Source organism: Pectinophora gossypiella, chromosome 15 (assembly GCF_024362695.1).
Source record: "Pectinophora gossypiella chromosome 15, ilPecGoss1.1, whole genome shotgun sequence".
Taxonomy (NCBI): Eukaryota; Metazoa; Arthropoda; class Insecta; order Lepidoptera; family Gelechiidae; genus Pectinophora; species Pectinophora gossypiella.
Window position 1 is genome coordinate 7,679,147 of NC_065418.1, and position 21,181 is coordinate 7,700,327.

The 21,181-nt window shown below is 37.6% G+C and overlaps 2 protein-coding genes across 8 annotated transcripts in view; one reads left to right on the plus strand and one right to left on the minus strand.

The window, feature by feature from the left end:
* The first annotated feature begins 8,457 nt into the window (after positions 1-8,457).
* LOC126373016 (proteasome subunit alpha type-3) lies at positions 8,458-15,758 on the plus strand. The gene is made up of 5 exons (XM_050018965.1): positions 8,458-8,628; positions 8,851-9,057; positions 9,529-9,777; positions 10,007-10,119; positions 15,545-15,758. The coding sequence occupies exons 1-5, from the start codon at positions 8,608-8,610 to the stop codon at positions 15,720-15,722; spliced, it is 768 nt and encodes a 255-aa protein (XP_049874922.1). The 5' UTR covers positions 8,458-8,607; the 3' UTR covers positions 15,723-15,758.
* Positions 15,759-16,761: 1,003 nt separating this feature from the next.
* The window catches only part of LOC126373010 (apoptosis-stimulating of p53 protein 1), a 304,602-nt gene continuing 300,182 nt past the window's right edge, over positions 16,762-21,181 (minus strand). For 6 of the 7 annotated variants that reach the window (XM_050018959.1, XM_050018960.1, XM_050018957.1 and 3 more), the window contains 7 exons: positions 20,774-21,118; positions 20,011-20,652; positions 19,817-19,899; positions 19,582-19,697; positions 19,169-19,270; positions 18,518-18,720; positions 16,762-17,106 (listed from right to left, as the gene is read on the minus strand). In XM_050018959.1, the coding sequence (XP_049874916.1) occupies positions 17,074-17,106; positions 18,518-18,720; positions 19,169-19,270; positions 19,582-19,697; positions 19,817-19,899; positions 20,011-20,652; positions 20,774-21,118 (1,524 nt within the window). In that variant the 3' untranslated portion in view covers positions 16,762-17,073. The remainder of the gene's footprint in view (positions 17,107-18,517; positions 18,721-19,168; positions 19,271-19,581; positions 19,698-19,816; positions 19,900-20,010; positions 20,653-20,773; positions 21,119-21,181) is intronic. The other variant, XM_050018955.1, reaches the window with a different exon arrangement.

Below are 21,181 nucleotides of genomic sequence, written 5' to 3' on the forward strand. Positions count from 1 at the left end.
GTTAAATTATACGTGAATGCGAAAAATTCTCTGAATATAATCCCAAAAGGCTTTTAACTTGATATTGACGTGTCCGTTTAGAGCTCTTGCGACGCGTAAAGTGAAATGAAATGTTCCAATGATCGCATATTCCAGAATATTCTCTCCAAATTGAAGAAATTCTATTTCCATTTTTCAAAGATTTGAGGGAATATTCCCTCACATGTATTGAAGATACATTGAGAGTTTGTCTTTTTCTTTGAATAAGATAATGAGAAAGATATAGAGAAAGTACAACGATATTATTCAGTTACTTGTGTTGGAAATCTAAGGTATGGTTATGACGGTCCCTCCAGGGATCGACATACAATATTTATAAGGAGTAGGTACTACAGTATTCACTTCATTTATAACAAAAATAAAAAAAGGAATAGGGCTACATTCGGTCTGAGATTATAGAAGAAAAGTGTCTTTTATTATATCTTCGTAAATTAAAGCATCTATAACTTTTAATGTAAGAAATTACATTGTTAGTGCAAATTGCAGAAATTATTCTAAAGTAGCTCATGGATTCATTACCTCCGGTATAACTATTTCAGTTTCATATCTTCACCGTTATTGCGTTCCGCTTTCATATTTTCGACTTTCCCACATAACACTTCGCAATGAAACTCTTTATAATGTTGAACGGCGAAATTAATTTCAAATTCGTCAATATCAAACTTTGTAACTGGAATTACTTCATTTCCTGAAGAGGGTAATGAAAAGAAAAAGTTGGGGGATTCACGACATATATAACGTACCTACATTATTCGTTACGCTCTCTTTTGTCCACAATGTATGTTATGTTCTCGTATAAAATTTTATGGAGGCAGTCTCTTCAAGTAGGGTCTAGTTTCAATTGACGTTTCACATTGTGATATTGATGTCATACATTTTTCAATTTGACCAAATAAGACTGGTTGGTAAGTTTTACGAAACGTAAAAGAACTTTTTAGTTTTCTTTTACTTAGAAATATTTTCTTCCGGGATTAAACTTTATAAGAAAATGTATTTGGTATAGCAACGAGCGACTTTTATAATAAGTAGTTTGTTGTTTGCAAAGTCTTAATAGGATACAGCTTTTGTTATGGGACGACCTTCCCAGACATTTCCTCGCGCGAATCACCAACAAAAAATACAGCGATAGTGCTCTATTTTTAAACAAACGTGTTTCAAACTACGGCGCACTAAGACAATTCGCACCTACGACAAATTACGATTTTATAGCACTTTTCCAGTTGAATGGCACGAAATCGCCGTGTAATGGCCTCCCTGGCTCAATTTTGTGCAAGTAAGTGCACTTTACATAAGAGGGGATGAATAGGACCAACAGAATATTTCATAGCGTAGCGAAACTTGGCTCCTGCTCAAGCAAGTTTACTCCGGGGCTTGGTTGTGCTCGCCATTGTAACAGCACCTTGATTGCTAATTTATTGCCCCAAGTTACCAGCCAAAGTGTATTAGATATCTATGAATCTGTCTAACCGCTCAGGGAATACTTGCCTACACTAAATTACGTGCTTATATTGTTTTTGGGGGAAGTTGTATATCAATCTAAGTTTATCAATCATGATAGTTTTTCAGTATTCACGTAAACAACTTAATAATACTCGTGTCCTGTATTTACGAATACTATTATTATATATTAAGTTGTTTAGAGCAAAATATTATTGGAAGTTCACACTTCACAAATTAATTTAGTGATAAAGTAAAACAATTCATTATTTTTACGTTGAAACCGTTATCACTATGGTTTCTATTTATGACTTATAAAACTCCTAATATACCTACTAATCTTTCTTTCTATTTTCGGTTGATAAAATTGGCTCATAATATATTAGCAATCTGTTTACGCAGCGGGGCGTTACACTGGCTCGTTAATACACGTCGGGAACTGACAAAATGATGCGGTAAAAACAAATATATTACTATACGTATAAAGTTATATAACAATAGCTTGGAATTCCGTTATATGAATCCCAAAAACGAATGCACAACGAAAATATAGGTGAATTAAAAGATATGTGTAATAAAAAAGGCACTTCTAATGTCAAGATTCTTTGAAAACTAAACGTGGTGAAATCCTTGTTGCAAATTCGACTGCCTGAAAAATCTTTTACCTAATTAAGTTTCTCATGTACTTATACATGATGTTATCGGGTCTTATAGCGCGGAAATTCAATGGCATATTTACCTTTTCTTGATGGTAGTTCACACTTATACATAACATTTACAATTGATAATTTATGTTCAACTCAGCCTTACCACGCCACGCTGTGAGCTGGTAACTTTTTTGTTCGGCGGTGCCTAACAGACCTCAGTCGCAGAAGGCAAAAAAGAAGTAACGGGATCCTTTTTTACTTAGAACAAAGACTTTCGTAGAATACCCTATCTAAAAGATGAAATTATTACAATCAGTCAGAATCTAAAAAGTGTTATAAAAGCCACAAATTCCCCTGTATTATACAGGGTGTTACTAACATCGTAACGAATACTGTGATATCAAACGGAATTTTCCGTCGCAAAAGTAAGGAGCTGATAATAATTTAAAAAAAAAAACAAAAATGTTCATTTTCCGGGAGGAAATTCCACTTGTTATCAACTCAGAATCATGGTCTTCACCACTCAGAATCATCCCCTTCAGTATTCGTTACGATGTCACTAACACCCTGATACAGCAGCTATTACGCTAGAGAATGTCAGCTGTAACCCTCGTACCTACTTAGTTAGAATGTTTGTAAAAAAATAGGTAGATATTCGTCATCTTTATAACTGCAAAGCACCTACAAAAATGTAGGTACCTATCTGTAGCCACAGCCACAAACTTGCATAATTCGCCAATCTGGAATGAACCGACTTAGCAAGTCGTCTTTAAATTCGAAAAGACTTTTGCTTTCAAACTTTGTCCAGCTCCCATTTGACATTCAAGCGGTTTAATTGTTCTACGAGCTTTGAATTTGTTTCAAAATTATCACTCCGACCTCTTTGTCCGCTTCGAAAGTCTGACAAAGTTCAGTCAAAAATTAACGTGAAATACGAGCACCTAGCTCGTAAAAGTGCCTTATTCGCGATCCAAGTATTTCTTTGTACAAAATATCGTTTCTACGTATAGGTGGGTAAGTTTTACAAGATCCTCTATGGCGCAGTTAAGCACCTCTATTGCCTAAATTAGTCAGGGGCCTCAGCCAAGATACAAACAATATCGAAAATGAGTCATTTGTGACAACTACAAGCTCTAAGGTGGGCGGCAGCATTGTTCATGTGTTCCTAAGTTTTGTCAGTTCCCCATACTTGGTATAAAATATATTCATAAATTGCTATAAAATGTGGAGCAACGTGGAGAGTATCCCGTCTGAAGGATGAGTTACGAAAAAAAAGCAATCAGTTGGAAAAAGACAGTTTTGATTGAAAATAAGTTTTTCTAAGTTTTCTTCTTTCCGATCTTTAGGGAATAAATATAACACTATGATTTTGCAGTTACATGCTGCGCAAAGGATTATAATGTGAAAATATAACAAAAACAATGTTTGTTTAATATTCGACATGTCACCTTAAGTCAATACCTATATTTTATTCGATTACTCTGTCGTTTTTTATTGTCGTTTGCAACGCAGTACCCAATAGGCTAGGTACCTACAGTGAGGAAATGAACTATGCTTTAAATTCAGGTCTACGTAGTTTTACATTCCGGACATCCACAGCAAAGTGGCTTGGTGAAGTTTGTACTTAATACAAGTATGTCGTTTGATAATAGAAGGTAAGTTCTGCCCACATCTATTCAACACAACATAATAAACTTACGACTATGTACCAATTGGAGTAATCAGAGGTGCATTCATCGCAAGATGTTCTAAGTACCTATCCACACCTCACCGAGCTTACATCTGCTCAATGCTTCATTTATAGATTGTTTGCGTAACTAGGTAGTTATGTAAGCTTTACAGAATATTCAAAACCTCTATTTTGTACTCGCTACTAGCTAAGCTAAGTACTACCTACTTAGCTAAGATGAAAATTCGTCTCAAAATAAGAAATGTATAGTTATAACTCGACCTATATAAATCTCTTGATTCAACAACCCAATTAGCAACTCCGGAATGAACCTTCTCAACAATAAGTTTTTATGTTTAAATCCTACTAGGTACTCCACCTAATTTACGGCGCACCTCCTTTGTTTATTCAACTTATGCTTTCGTCCATTATCTGAAAGAGCATTATTCCGGTAAGCGGACAAAGAAAAAAGTCACGTTAATTAGGATGTCAGCTACGCAAATAATAATCCCTACGTGGCTCATTTCGTATGCGGACCGGGGCCGCGGCCAAAAATTTATCTCCGAATTTTTTAGACAACGCAATTACAGGAGTATTTACCCAAACCCGCGGGTCCCTGGAACCATGTCCAACAACATTTTTAATTTGGTAATGTTATGCCTGCACTACACCGCCAACTATATTAAAGTAGTAAACTTACACAACTTGGCAGATTTAAGTATCGTTAGCTTACTGAGGCAACGAGATTTCTCTTCTATGTTGTAACACTGGTTTTATGCTTGTTTTTGTGTAGATAACTAGGTACCTAGATATCCATAGGTACATACAATATTGATTAAATTAATTACAACAGCCTCCGTGGGCTAGTGGCGGTGGTGCAGCTTTGGGCACGATAACTGGAAGTTCGGGTTCGATTTCCGATTAGGACATTCATTGTCGAAAACAATTTGTAAGCCTGTTATTTGTTTGGTTAGGATATTTGCAGGCTTGAATCACCTGATTGCCCTAACACCTCCATCAACCTGCAGTGAAGCAACTTCCAGTTAATCGAGGGAAGGCCTGTGCCCAGCTGTAGGACGTAGGTAGGACGTAGATAGAAAATAAGCGATCGACCTAATAATTAACGTCACAACACTTGCTTACGTACTTTGACAGATCTAATTCATACCGCGCATTTCGACGATTGTTAAATGTTATCTTATTGATTTACAATCAATAATTGCACTGAACTGGTTGTTCGACTATTTAGACACCGCAACCACCGTCAAGAATCAGTGGCGGATTTACAAATTTGCCGCCAGTAGGCTATTCAAATTTTGCCGCCCCTACTGACCTCTGAAATTCGATACTAATTGTAGTCGAGTGCACAGCGCTACCAAAAACACGGCGCAAAGTTAGCAAAATATGTTCGGTTGAAGCCCGTACAGACGTAAGAATGTTCAGTATACTGTGCATTACTAAAATGTTATAACTCTTGTCACTTGTTTCTTTGTGTACCTATATAATATCTATTATTTTACTTCTGTAAGACAAAAAAGAAATTTGGGCCAAATTTGCCGCCCCCTAAAATCTGCCGCCCTAGGCTTCAGCCTACTCAGCCTACTAAATGTCAAATCTAATGTAGTATTCTTGAACTACATTAGATTTGACATTTACTATGTATTGGGTTATCTACCTATTTTTAAGGTTGTTTATGCTATTGGATTAACACGTCCACTGTATATGAACCGTATATGAGGCAATACATTTGAAACTCATACGTGCCCATATGTGGGGCACTAGGAAAAATGTGTGTCTATGTACATAAATTCCAATGTGTTTATCGAAAATATGCACTTGAAGGGTCGATATCTTATTTTCAGTTACATAATGAACGTGTTAACGTTGTAAGGAAAGCAGAATAAGTACAGAAACATCTACAAATACGATATCTGGCTTATTTTTCTATCTGAAACAGCCTCATTCATATTCTCAGGTTCGCCAAACATAAACTGCACGCCTCTCGGATCAATAGCAAAGCTCATTTTGTTTTATTCCACTCTTAGGGAACGCCCAAACCCTTTCAAGGGTGCTGTGTTTACTTACATTTCTGGATAGTGGGATAGAAGATGCGGGCTGGCAATTATAGTGGCTGAAACAAACAATCGTAGCCGAGAAAGGATTCACTATAGCATTAAATTGCCGTATATTTAGAAGCATCCAAAGTAAGTAGGTATAGGTACAGTGAGGAAAAATTAATACCAAATTCACTTAGGATACTTATGAACAGTTTTTATGGCAACGCTAATTCGGAGCTATTTTATTACTAGGTAGTGTTACACCAATTGTCAACTTTGGCGAACTAATTGCGTATAATGTCTTGGTTGATCTGAGAGGCCAGACCTATACATAGGCAGATATATATATATTGTTATTATTGTACTAATGTAAGCATGGTACACTATTGGCCCTAAAATCCTATTACTATCAAATACTAATTATCCTTTTACTAGGATGATATACATTTTTTTAAAGAAAAAAGTACAGACCACGTTTTTATAACATAAGTATTAATATGCAAAGGGCAGCCTTTGCATGTTCGTGTGAATCTCTAGAACTACTGATATGTGGTTTTTACTTTTTACCTACCTATTGATACCATCAGCATTTTTATTCAAAACTAAAGGTTAAGGGTGTTAGACTAGGTTTTACAAAATTGTACTCAGGCAAAATAGTAGGTACCGAGTCGGTACTCGCTAGTGTACCTATGATGAATCAGAGACATATACGTTAGTATCTACAATATAAATATTTAAAAACATCTCATTTCACAGGCCATTCACAATTTCAGTATCATACGAAATTCTGAAACAGATGCACGGAAACCCTAACTTTTTCGCAACTCGCTCTAAAAGTTGAATATGGCGACAAGCGGCTTTCAAGCCTGCACGTGTGGCTTCGCAATAACAAAGTTGTATGCTGCTGTAGGTTTTTCGGCGTTTACAACGCAAAAACGTGTAAACACGTTGACGGTCGTAAATTCTTTTGACATGGTAATCTGGGCCTTGTTGTGGGCCTATGTTTTGTTGTAGCTAGAGGGAGCCGATGGATGCTTATAAGTACAATTCTACCTACGTAGCGGAATATATTAATGTACCTAAGTAATAATACACAGTCTACCACCAAGGTACATCCCTATATCTCGCACAGGCCTCTCCTCAATTCACCACCTGAATTTGCAAGCTAAATCACCTGATTGTCGGAAAAGTATGACGATAACGTGCTTCGAAATGCACGTTAAACCGCTCGTTGGTCCCGGCTAGCCGAAAACACTTGCATCAAACCGTAATGGAGCAGTGTGGACTTTGGTGCCGATGGGCTTACAGTTGACGTGTAAGCCTATTATTATTATTTTTTTATTATTTCCTGTCGTATCTAGTATTTGATAGTTTTAAGAAAATAGGTATGCATACGGATGCCTACGATATACGTGTGGTTGGCACGGCAGGTACTACTGAGCAAAAGTAGGTAGGTTCACTTCTCCTTGTTGCTTCTCATATTTTTTCACCTCGAAATTATTTAAAAGTAGGTACTTATTTATTACCTAAGTCACTAAGTTTTAAATCATGCATGTTTAAAAGTTGAATAAGTCTTTATCTGGACTAGCAGGATTCTAATGAGAATATTTTTTTATCGGCTTCAAAAATAATGATAAAATCATGATAAATACCTAGGTACGTTATTTATAATATTATTATATTTTATTATAATTTGAATTTCCCGGTTGACTTGTATTTGGATGTCGATTGGTCAATAAGTTGCGATTGTTTTCAATGTACCACCTACGGTGATGATTATTGGTTGTAAATATTCTGAGACAAAACGTTCCGTTTCACGCAGCAAGTGATATACTTGGCAATCATGTTTAACATAAAATAGCCATTGCCCGTAGCTGACATTTGCAAATTTGTCTAAACAAGAGACACAATAATTTCTTGGGTTTTGGCGAGACAAGGCTTTTTGGCGGGAAACGGGAACGGGAAAGTTGCTTTCTTCATTGAATAATCTAAATAATTTATACGAAGTGGTGTTTTGTGGTTAATGATCGCATTAAGTTAGTCGGAAGACATTCGCGAGTGTTATTATATCGGAGTATTCAATAAACAAAGTGTATCTGCCTATTTTCGCTTCGTGCCAAGAAGCCGCTTCATAACTCGAAAGTTTATGCGGACTTTTGAGTTAATTCGTTTGGGGTTCGGAGTAGGAGTCTACTCCGAGGGTGGGGGCTTAGGTTTCATCATCATCACCTTTCATCAATCATCAAGAAAAAAAATACGTAAGACATGGCTGTATGGGCATAGTTCCCTTTGCCTTACCCTTCGGGGAAAACCAAAACAAAAAAAAAATAAAAATTGGCGACAAAATATTTAATATATCAGTATGTCTTAGGTCGCGTTCACATAGTACATTATTTTTACATATAGGCACAACGGAAACTACACGTACACTCAGTCTTATAGTTTTTGAGTTTTTTGAGACTTTTTTCTTTCTTACTTTCTTACTTCATAGATGCGGTGGTGTATTTGACAGCAAATATATTATAATTATTTTTTTCTCCTTTTTGACATAACGCGGTTTGCCAAATATTTTAAGCTACTAGAACTCGATGACGGAATTTCGTTTCGTGCAATGAGAACTAACTGACGTGAATTGCTTTGCTTTGCTTGTCATCGTTATTGCCGACATTTACACAAAATTTTATAAATAATTAGGTGGAAACTGCCTGAAACAGCTATTGAATATAATAAATAAGACGTATATTTATTAAAATCTACAATGAGTTCAATCGGAACAGGTGTAAGTATGCGATTTTTTATAACGTTCACGTACGTAGGTTATGCTTAGTGTAATTACTTATTCTATGAAATGTTGGATTTAATTTTCTAGTTCGTGTTAATTTATTTCAACTATATATTCCTTTCGTCATGCGTTACCCTTAACAATTTGATTTCAACGCGTAAAATGTTATTTGAAGTCATTCAAATTATGCTTATTCATGCTTGTACTTTTCTGTTTTAGTACGACCTTTCTGCTTCACAATTCTCGCCTGATGGAAGAGTGTTTCAAGTTGAGTACGCTGCGAAGGCTGTAGAGAACTCGGGCACAGTTATTGGTCTACGAGGCAAGGATGGAGTGGTGTTTGCTGTTGAAAAACTGGTTACTTCAAAACTATACGAACCTGGTGCTAACAAGAGAATCTTCCATATTGATGAACATGTTGGAATGGTAAGTAATGCAACTTGTTTTGTTATACTAGTAATTTATTAAATAAATACTCAAAAAATATATATTCGCAGTTGGAATAGTCAGAGGCACATCCATCGCAAGATGGATTTTTTATCCACAAAAATGAGAATATAGTTGTGGGCAGATGTTATGTCCAAGTATTCCATTCATACTGGATATGATCATAGAAGTATCTATATGGCTTATTTTACAAAAGGTAGTTACACTTGTAGGTTTTTGAATACAATTTTTGTCTCTTGTCTACCCAAACATTGGTTACAGAGATGTTTGTTTTGTTCTATCTATTAATATTTATTGCTAAAATTAGCACTTATATTGTTAATGGGATAGTAGGTAAAATATAAAAAACCTACAAAGTACTAATGTTTAAATAGTTAATTTCATACCTTAAAGCCTATAAATCTAAACCAGCACTAAAGTTTACAAATTTTTTTACATTTTATTTTTCAGGCAGTGGCAGGGCTAATCTCTGATGCAAGACAGATCGTTGAAACTGCTCGTACTGAAGCTTCAAACTACAGATCACAATACGGAGTCCCAGTACCATTAAAGTATTTGAATGAGCGTGTATCAATGTACATGCATGCTTACACACTATACAGTGCTGTGCGCCCATATGGCTGCTCCGTTATTATGGGAACGTGGTCTGAACATGACGGTCCTCAAATGACCATGTTGGACCCCAGTGGTGTCTCATTTGTAAGTACCGTTTTTTTACTACATTTTCTTATAATCAACATCACCTGTAACCAACAATGGAAGATCAGAAATAGTAAAAATCCTCATTCATTAAAATTTATCCAGACATTTGGTATCCAGGTATTTAGCATAATACAAAAATAACTTATTGCGGACTTAGAAAACCAATGATGCATTATGTAGCCTTTTTTCTAGAAGTAACTAAGTTATATTTCTATTCTTTTTCCAGTCATACTTTGGATGTGCTGTGGGTAAAGCGAAGCAAGCCGCCAAGACTGAGATTGAGAAGCTGAAGCTGGCTGACATGACTGTCAAAGAATTGATTAAGGAGGCCGCAAGAATGTAAGTTATTCATAGTGTCAGGGTCCCCTCCGTCCATGTACTTAAGCGCGTTACCTACTACTATAATTGAAGAGATAAGGAACCAAAAAGCAGTATTTGGTTCTTGGCTCGAAACTAGATAACCACGTCAACCCACTTGATACTCAACTCCTACATGTTGGTAATACCAGCAGCAGACTCAAAAGAAAGAGTATTCTATTGACAAAGAAAAAAGACCTGCTTACTGCTGATGCACGACAGATCATAAGTAACACGAAATTGGAAAAAAAATACCTACCTCTACTACTGTTTCGACAAGCGCAGCATCGGGTGAAGGCGGTAGAAGTGTCTGGGGCCCTGTGAGGCTTAGCAGTGCGACACTATATGATAGATCTTCAAACACTGGAAATCAATACCGTGAATGGAAAAATATCCTAGAATATTTTGTCTTTTTGCAAATATAACAATTAGAATTTATCTATGTCGCCAACTTACGTAAGTCCTAAATCTCCATCGATCTCTTTCTTTAGTGTTTAGGCACATCTTCGCACGCAGCGGGCGCCGATGAAATCGTATTTGGTATTGGAAATTTTGTACTGTGTTTTATCTGTTACATAGTTACTATTAAGTATTCTGTCATAGAGTGCTGTGGTTCATTCATATTCCATCTAATGTTAGTTTTACAAGAATGTTTTAACAAAGGTTTGGTTCTCCTTTCATGCAGGTCTAGCAGATGCGAAGTTGCATTTGTATTCTCTCTTTTTGTTCTTTTGGTTTAGATATTAAAGACTGAGCTCTCTCTGTCAACTGTCACACGAGCGCAAGCTTGCTGCTGATTAAATTGCTGATTAGTTATGAAAACAAGTAAAAATTAAAACAAAAACATATACATTTTAAAATATAACATCTGTGAACTAAGTGATATCGTTATCTTAGTGAAAATCTGTGTTTTTCGTAACAAAAGGTGCAAGTGAAATCCACAAGTGACATTTCAACTAGCAAAGTTTAATTTTCTACCCTCCAATTTGGGAAAATAAATATGTCAATATGACAACTGACACCTTGAATAGTGTTGCCAGAATTAGAAAATAAATTCCTACTACGAATTCGTTCTGAAACCAAAACACTATCAACAAAAATGGAAAATCCACCACCCAAGAAACTCTTCCAGCAAACATTCCATCCAAGTATGTTCAACAAAAACAACAATACCACCACAAGCAAAAGTATGTCAACTGCTGACACCCAATCGGGATCTCAAGTTAATCCTATGATTCCATGGCAAAGAATGCCTGAACAAATGCAGAAACGGACACGCTCACCTGGTAATGAAGAACAATGGTCAACCCCAAAGTCAAAATTCGTGAAACGAAAAAACTACCAAGCTCTGAATGAGCATAGAGGTATTCCGGCTGATAGCGATAACACTAATGCTCTTGAAACTTCAAATAGTTTCAACGATTTGGAAGTAGATCCCGTAGAAGATAATAACCGAGAACAAGTCACTCGTAACAACAAAAAGCACAACACACCGAAGCCTCCACCTATTATACTTTATGGAATAGAGGACCTACAAAAACTCTCCGAGCTGCTAGAACAAGAAGTAGCAAAGGAAAACTACACCTACAAAGTTGTATCAAGGAATCAACTAATAATTACAACAAAAACAGTAGAAACTTACCAAATCATGATTGGACTAGTACGTTCTAAAGGTCTCATTGGACACACTTTCACTAGAAAAGATAAAAAATCAACAAGAATTGTGATCAAACACCTCCACCATAGCACACCCACAGAGGAAATCATCAAAGCCATTGAAGAAACCGGAAACCAAGTCGAAGGTGAAATTATCACTGCTCGTAAAAGAGGAACAAAGGACCCCCTGAACACTTTCTTCGTAAATATACGACCTCACGAAAACAACGCACGTCTTAAGGACATAGAATTTATCTTCCATCAAAAGGTGAAAATAGAAGATCCCAAAAAACAGCACACCATAGTCCAATGTACTCGGTGTCAACAATACGGACATAGCAAAAATAACTGCATGAGACCGCACCGCTGTGTAAAATGTGGTGGACCCCATAAGACTACCGATTGCATCAAAGATAAAAATTCTCCAGCCACTTGCGCGCTGTGTTCTGAAAGCCACCCGGCCAGTTACAAGGGCTGCAAAGTATATAAAGAAATTCTAGATAGAAAGACTCGCACTAAAAAACAGTACAAAGGAGTGACTAAACCAACTGAGCTTCAAGACAGCACAACAAAGGAAGAACCACGAAGTACTCATACAACGGCATATACTTCTCAAACAAAAGCGCAATACCCACCACTAAAAACAAAATTTCCCCAATCAAACCTGACCACAGCAACACAAGACGATAAGGAAAAAGAACAACCAGCCAACAACAACAGATACCGATCATACGCACACGCTACACTAGGAGAACCAAATAATCTAGAACTCATTCTTTTGAAACAAGCTGAGAAGCTTGATCGACTTATTGATCAAATGGGCACATTGATGGGTCTTCTGACCACAGTCATCAACAAGTTAGCTCGCTAAAAAATGGCTCTTCGTATTGCAACGTGGAACATAAACGGTCTCATAGACAAGAAAGACGATATTAGCATTTTGTTTAATATACAATATCTAGATATCTTACTGGTATCCGAAGCACACCTTACAAGTCAGCCATCAATTACCTTAGATGGATACTGTATCTACACAACACCACACCCAGATGGTACAGCACATGCTGGTTCTGCAATCGTCATAAGAAGTAACATTAAACACCAGTTATTACCAGAATACCAGACAGCAAAAATACAAGCCACATCCATAATGGTGCAAGATAATCGGGGGCCAATAACAATCACATCTATCTATTGTCCCCCTAAAAAGAAACGAGAACCTGAAACGAACGATATCGACTTCAGTCACTTCTTTCAAAGTCTGGGAAACCGGTTCATAGTCGGTGGTGACTTAAATGCCAAAAATACACACTGGGGTTGCCGTGTTACTAATACAAGAGGGCGAAGTTTAAAAAGAACAGCCGAGAGAAATCACTTGCATGTCCTCACTACATGTGAACCAACATATTGGCCCACAGACGTCAATAGACTACCAGACCTAATAGACTTCTTTATACATAAAGGTCTACAAACCCATCACCTAGACATCCAAAGCTGCTACGACACCTCATCAGATCACTCACCAGCCATCCTAACTATGAGTACGACTATAACCAGCTCGCTTAAGAATCCGTACCTTTACAACAAGAATACTAATTGGAACCACTTTGCAGAATATTTAACCGACAATATAAATCTCAAAGTCCCACTTAAGTCAGACATGGATATTGAGAATGCCACTATAAACATAACAAAGAGCATCCAAAAGGCAGCGTGGCTCAGCACTCCAGATTGTAAAACTCGCATAGAAGCAAGAAAACAATCAATGTCGAAATACGTAAAGCAAAAAGTCTTGGAAAAGCGGCGACTCAGACGAGTATGGCACTGTAGTCGACATCCTGCAGATAAAAGGGCCTTTAATAAAGCAGCGGCTGAGCTCAAAAAAGTTATAGCGGAAATAGAAAACAAAACAATGCAACAATACTTACAAAATTTAGCACCTTCAGTTCCATCAAAAAATGAACATTCGCTATGGAAAGCTGCCAAAATTCGTGACAAACCGCAGCATGCACAGCATCCAATTAAAACAAAAGACGGTAGTTGGGCTAAAACAGACGAAGAGAAAGCAGAAACTTATGGAAGGTTCCTGAGAGATGTGTTCGTTCCAAACGATGACTTAGGTACAGATGAAATGGATAGTGAAGTCCAATCGTTCCTTAAAACCGATCTTCAACTCAGTCCTCCCATTCAATGCTGTACACCTGCAGAGGTTCGGCGATTGATCTTTGATCTAGGATTGAAAAAAGCCCCTGGTTTTGATTTAATAACCGCTGAAATACTAAGAAACCTACCAAAAAAAGCAGTAGTCTACATCACGCAACTATTTAATTCTATACTACGAAACTCATATTACCCCAGCATTTGGAAAGTGTCTCAAATAACCATGGTGCCCAAACCTGGCAAGCCACCGCATCTAACGTCATCCTACAGGCCGATAAGCCTTCTCCCGGTGCTGTCCAAGGTCCTGGAAAAAGTTATATCACATCGTCTTCATAAATACATAAACCAAGCTATACCAGATCACCAATTTGGATTCCGCAAAAACCATGGAACAATCGAGCAAGTCCATAGAGTGTGTGACCACATTAGGAAAGCTCTAGAATGTAAGAAATACTGCTCAGGGGTATTTCTTGATGTACAACAGGCATTCGATAAAGTGTGGCACGATGGGCTACTCTACAAGTTGAAGAAACTACTTCCGCATAACATGTATCTGCTCTTCAAATCCTACCTAGAAGACAGAACCTTTTATGTAAAAGTTAACGACGCAACCTCTAGTTTCTATAACGTTAAAGCAGGAGTTCCACAGGGGTCGGTATTGGGACCATCTTTATACTTGCTATTTACAGCTGATGTGCCAGAATCTGAAAATATCATAACAGCAACCTTCGCTGATGATACGGCCATACTAACATCTCACGAAAGCTCAAACACTGCATCACACATCTTACAAACACACCTCAACAAAATTCACAAGTGGATGAAAGACTGGCGTATCAAGGCAAGTGCGGCCAAGTCAAATCACATTACCTTCACACTACGTAATGGTGACACCGCAGCTGTCAAACTTGGAGAACATACGTTACCACATAGTACAGTTGTTAAATACCTTGGATTTTACCTTGATCGAAAACAAACATGGAAATTCCACATACAAAAGAAACGTGTTGAGTTGAATTGCAAACTCAAATCCCTGGAGTGGCTACTCGGAAGGAAATCTAAACTCTCAGTGAACAACAAAGTTTTGATCTACAAGGCGATCCTAAAGCCTATATGGACTTATGGAATACAGCTCTGGGGATCTGCGAGGATGTCAAATATAGAGATACTGCAGCGGTTTCAGAATAATGTGCTCAAGAAAATTGTTAATGCCCCATGGTTCACAAGAATGGATGAAATCCACGAATACTTAGAGATACCCACTGTCAGGGAAGAAATATCTAACACGACAAAGAGATACAAAGATAGAATCACACACCATGTAAACCACTATGCCCAGAACCTTAGCGAACCGCTCGATACGAGACGCCTTAGACGGCTACATATATGGGATAACCTATCACAATAAAGGCTGTCCAACAATGGAAGGACAAGCCTCACTCGACATAATACCATATAAAAGAACTGCTGAAAGTCCAAGGACTGATTGCAAGTTTATATAAAAAATAAAAAAAAAAAAAAAGATATTAAAGACTCTGGATGATAAACCATGTAATAAACTTAACTGATAAATTCTTTCATTTCGTTCCAGCATCTACTTAGTCCACGACGAGCTGAAAGACAAGCAGTTCGAGCTGGAGTTGTCCTGGGTATCGAAGGACACCCAGGGCCGTCACCAGATAGTTCCCCGGGAAATGGCCACCGAAGCAGAGAGTCTCGCTAAGCAAGCCTTGGCCGATATTGAGGATTCTGACGAGGGAGATATGTGAACGGTATTTAGATAATAAATTTTTACAATATTTCAATTTTTTTTTATTCAAAATCTTTTTGGTGCATTTTCCTACTGGGATAAAAATGGAATGCACAACTTGAGTTTTTCTACATTTAAAATGCACAATTTTTCTGCTAGTCCATTAGAGGGCGCTGTCTGTAGATAAAATGGCGTACAGAGCGTCTAGGATCTTATAAAAAGTCAATTTTGAAGTATCTTACTTTCAGGACAATCAGGTGATTCCTGCAATGTTCTAAGTCCTAACCTAACCCAACAAAGTAAAGGACAAAATTCTGATAACATTTGAATAGTATTCTTTAGGAAGTCCGACAAAACAAATGAATGGCGAAACAATAGGACAAATAATGAGTTATGTGAAACAAGTATATGGTAATAGAAATAGACCTGGTGAAGTGTGTTTAGAAAATTATAAAGTATGCCAAATAGAGGAAACTCCTTTTCAATACTTGTGGTCCATTAGGGATTACGATCTTGAGTTCATGTATTTAAATAAATAAAATATAAATACAATTGTGCCACCAAGGTATTATTTCGAGTTTGTTGTAGAAACGTAACAACTCCATTTATTGTCCAATTGTGGAAATAAAAAACAAAAGGTACAAAGGTTAGGTTAGATAAAAAGAGGTTCGGTTAGCTCAAAATTAGGGTTTGTTATTAGAGTATATTTTGCATGATGCTCGAGCAAGCTCAGATATGTAGTAGAAAAGAAAGGTTACGTATAGAGGTACTCCATACTGCTCGAAGCGAACAACTGGGAAGGGTTTGTAGCGCAAGAGGTGACAATTCATCTACACGGTGACAAGTAGGGTTCTATCACCTCAGGGGACAGCGCCCAGAGGGGACTACTGAGAATAATCCCGCACTACACTAAAGCCTATATACGTCCAACTGTTGGGCACAGGCCCGCCTCAATCAACCGGAGGGGGTATGGAGCATACTCCACCATGCTAAAGCGCTACTACACTAAAGTATAAATAAATTACTCTTTTTAAAAGGAAAGGAAAACAAAAAGGCTCTTATAATTCTTCATTATTGTATTGTCAATTTATGTGTAATATCTCACAATATTTGCACCTAAGGACAATATACAAATTTTCATGACCAATTATAATGATGACTCACATATTTATAAAATGTACAATATAATCTCATTCGTTTTGCACTTAGTTTTGTATATTTACAAAATATTAGTTTTTGATAAAATTGTATACAATATCTATATTTTTAGATTACAGTGATATAAATACATAAAAAATAAAACGAACTAGATATATTTACAATATATAATCAGGTCATAATGTTAAGTTTAAGCCCTTCGCGTTTCCTTCTTAATCCTGCTGTGTGGTTACCCTTGGATATAACTGTAACAAAAAAACATTGTTAATTCATGCATTTTGAAACGATAATTGATTTATGTTTGATACCATTGTTATTAAAAGTGGAGAAGACTCTTTGTCATAGTTTAATATTAACGAGACCTATTTTCGATATCTTATACTAAAAAAACACAAATTACTTTAGCAGAAAATTGCAGATACGTCAGTTAGCAACATCAGTGACGAATTAAGAAAAAAAAATGTATTATTTATATGATGAAATTAGATGAATTAATCTTATTAATTAATCTAATTCATCTAATTTCATCCACATGGTGTATCCCAGTCAGGTGTGTCACACATATAATACACATAAAATACACATACATATAATAATAATCATGGTGTATTATATAATACAATAATAATCATAGTGTATCCCACTCGGGTGTTCTCTAATTCATCTAATTCCATCATAGAAATAACACATTTTTCTTTCTTAATTCGTCACTGATCTCCCTAACTGACGTATCTGCAATTTTCTGCTAAAGTAATTTGAGTTTTATTGACAACAGCATAAGGTGCAAATCAGTTTCGCCAAAAGTTTCAGATACTTCAATAAGTAAAATCAACGATGAATTATTCTGGCGAGCTATAAGAGCATACCATTCTGTTCCATTGTGGGTTAGTGCAAAACAAAATACAAAACATGTCTGTCTACATAACATAATATAGCATCACACCTGTGTCCCCGAAGGGGTGAGCAGAGGTGTGTAGTATACCCACTCCTCGCTAGCTATGTTGTAAATCTTATGTAAAAGCAAGCTTATTGCCATTAAGCAGGCACAAATCCTGAAACCCACGTGATATCAGTCTACTGCTACATGTATACTTGTATAGACCTGTTTCTCACTACATTCTTTCAATATTCAATATGATGGTGTACAAGTTTGTAAGTTACATAATATGAGTTTCACATCATAGACCCTTACGGGCACAACAAAATAGAAGTTTAAAAGAGATTCGGTACATGCTTCCATTAAAACTGTCTAGATACTGTCTTATTCTCATCTCTATCTTCCAATTTGGTGAATGGATGTCCTTCTAGGTCTTCCTGTGCCAGCCCTCATCATCATCACCAAACGTCCCCACTGCTGGGGCACGGGCCTTCCCTGTGGATGGATAGGGAGATCGGGCCTTAAACCATCCCGCGGGCCCAGTGCGGATTGGTGGATATTAACGACTGCTAATGCAGCCGGGACCAACGGCTTAACGTGCCTTCCGAAACACGGAGGAGCTCGAGATGAAAACTTTTTTTTTGTGGTCACCCATCCTATGACCGGCCTTTGCGAAAGTTGCTTAACTTCAACATTCGCAGACCGAGCGCGTTTACCGCTGCGCCACCGAGCTTCTCAGTGCCAGCCCTACCTACAACCAAAGTATTTCAAATACTAACCCCAAGCAAGTTCCTGGGTACGTAGCCCTCCTGGCCGCTGTCGTCTCTACACCACCACCACTCCCTTTCGTTGTCGTCTCCCTTCCTCAACACTTGCAGCCTGGCTCCCGTGTCGAACGACAACTCGTCGCTACGGGCGGCGGTGTAGGAGAACACGGCGTACACTATACCGTTGTTCATGATGCCTAGCTTCTCTTGGACACCTGGAAAAGAAAAGGTTAGTAAGATAAATAAAATATAAGTACTGTCAGATAGAAAAAAATCGATCGGCCTGATCTCGACTGATACATCACTATACACTGGCTGTCACAACACTGGCTTCTGTAATTTGACAGATCTAATTCGAACTGTGCATTGAAGCTATTGCAAAACATTGTAAACATTGTTCAAATAAATAATTACTGATTGTACTGAACTAGTCGTTCTGTCTAATAGTACGGTACTTATATATGAGCTTACAAGTGTATTGAGCTCAGAAAAGAAATTGTGGACAGCAACGTGCTACAGAAAGGTGCGTGAGAAATCATTTCTGATTTTTGGTGCTTGCATAATTTTGTCGAAGTATCATCTATTTAAGTTAAGTACTACCAAACTTAAGCATAGTACCTACATGAGACCCTACTAAAAATAAAGATTTAAATTGTTACTTACTGTATAAATACTCGGAGCAACCGTCAAAGCCTTCCTCGTCCTCTTCGCACTTCTCAGCCGCCGTCTCGTGGTCAGACAGCGTAGTTGCGAAGATACAAGCGCCTGAAATTGAAAGAAGTTCGCGTTAGAGCTCATAGATGGCGCTTCTTCAAATTTCTGTCTATGGGCAACATTGTTGTTTCCGCATGACAGAATGTAGTCCAGCATTCTACGTCTACGCATTCTTTGACAGATGGCGCTACTGACTGCTAATGGCGCCCAGTATGGGACATACCTATTATGTGTACCTAAGTGGAGTGACTAATGTTCTTACTACGTGTAATAATCATTTTTAGCATTTATTTCACTAATGTATTTGTTTAGTCCTTATTATTTTATACTTTGGATCAAATTATATGGTAAAAGGTGCATACCATTGTCGACGAGAAAGCGGACCATCGGCAAATTGTTGCAAGAAGCAGCGCAATGCAGAGGCGTCCAACCATCAGAATCTTGCGCGTTAACGTCGCAACCAAGCTCTACTAGGAATCTGTAAAAATACATAAGTTCTATACAGAAGTCCGAATCTTCTTCATATATTTAAATTAAGGTTCTTCAAAACTTGAGAAATTAAAAACCATTTTATGTAAATAGAGTTATAAAACTTACTTGACGATCTCGAAATGCCCTGCACAGATGGCATTATGGAGAGCTGTAATTCCTTCATCATTAGCCGCGCTTGCGTTCTGAACCTGTGGGGAACCAGATATAATTCAATGTTGATGATTAGTTCATAAGAGTTCAAATAATTGTAAGTAATATTTTATTTACTCGATTAATATTCTAGAAAAAATAATAGGTACCTGTGTTGCCGTTTTCTTTACGAGCTCCAATTCTCCCTCTAAACTAGCATCTAATAGCAGCGCTAGAGGATCGAAGCTCACGCGTCTTGTTAACGGAGCTTTGCCTCCTTGTTTCAAGTTGCCTTTCTTTGATCGCCTCAGCACATTCTCAGGTCCCTGAGAATCCTGACCGTTCAAATCAACGGCGCTTATCTGTTCTGCTATCTCAGATACAACGTTCTCCTTACTATCCTCATGCTTATCATTAATTAAAGATATGTTGTTATTTAGTGCCTTATCTACTTCGTCTTTTTGCTTCGTTTTATCTTTTAGGCCGTTCTGTGCTTCACTAGGTGCATCAATCAAATGATCCATTTCTGGGAATAGAAATGCTGGAGGCATTTCTATACGCCGGTTTATGCTAACGCTAATTCCATTCTTGGAATTGCTGAGGTTTCGCAATTTTGGTTGCTCACTTAGCGGTGGTTTTCTGATAGTAAGTGGACGGGCTTTGATTATCATTTCGTTGTTACTGCTCCCGTTGCTCGATTCTTTTTGATTAAGCGATTCAATGTCATTTGAATCTGGTACAGGTATGGTGGGCATATTTTCAGTCGATTGGTTGAAACCTGCATCATTGTTTACTGACTGTCGAGGAGGCGTCTGTAAAAAAATTAAGAATATTTTTTGTGTCACCGGATCTGTTATGTACAGGCGTACTAAAGTAACTAAGTACTTAATAAAAAATAATGGTGTAGGTAAATACATGTGCTACTAAAATTACCTTAATGGTGGGTTTTGGAGGTAGTGCTGGTTTCGGTGACTTGTCTGTGCCACTAACGTCAGGTGTCGACAACGGCGTGCTTGCACTTTGGGGAGGTGACAACAGAATGCTTTGCGACGTATTCTGTCCACCGAAGGTGCTTCCCGAACTAGACAGCCCTGACGCCGTGTTTCTAACGATCTGGGATTGGGAAGTCACGTTACTAGCTACATGATTAGGTACAGATTGTGCCTGAACGGTCTGTGGCTGGACCGGTTGGATCTTTGTGGATGAAGTCTGGTATATGGGAGATGGTTTTCCACTCGATACTTGAACCGATGTGGGAGCCACGCTCGACACGGGCTTCTGGAATGAATGAATGATGACGATATTTACAGATGAAATGAATGTGCATAGCTATTGATACAA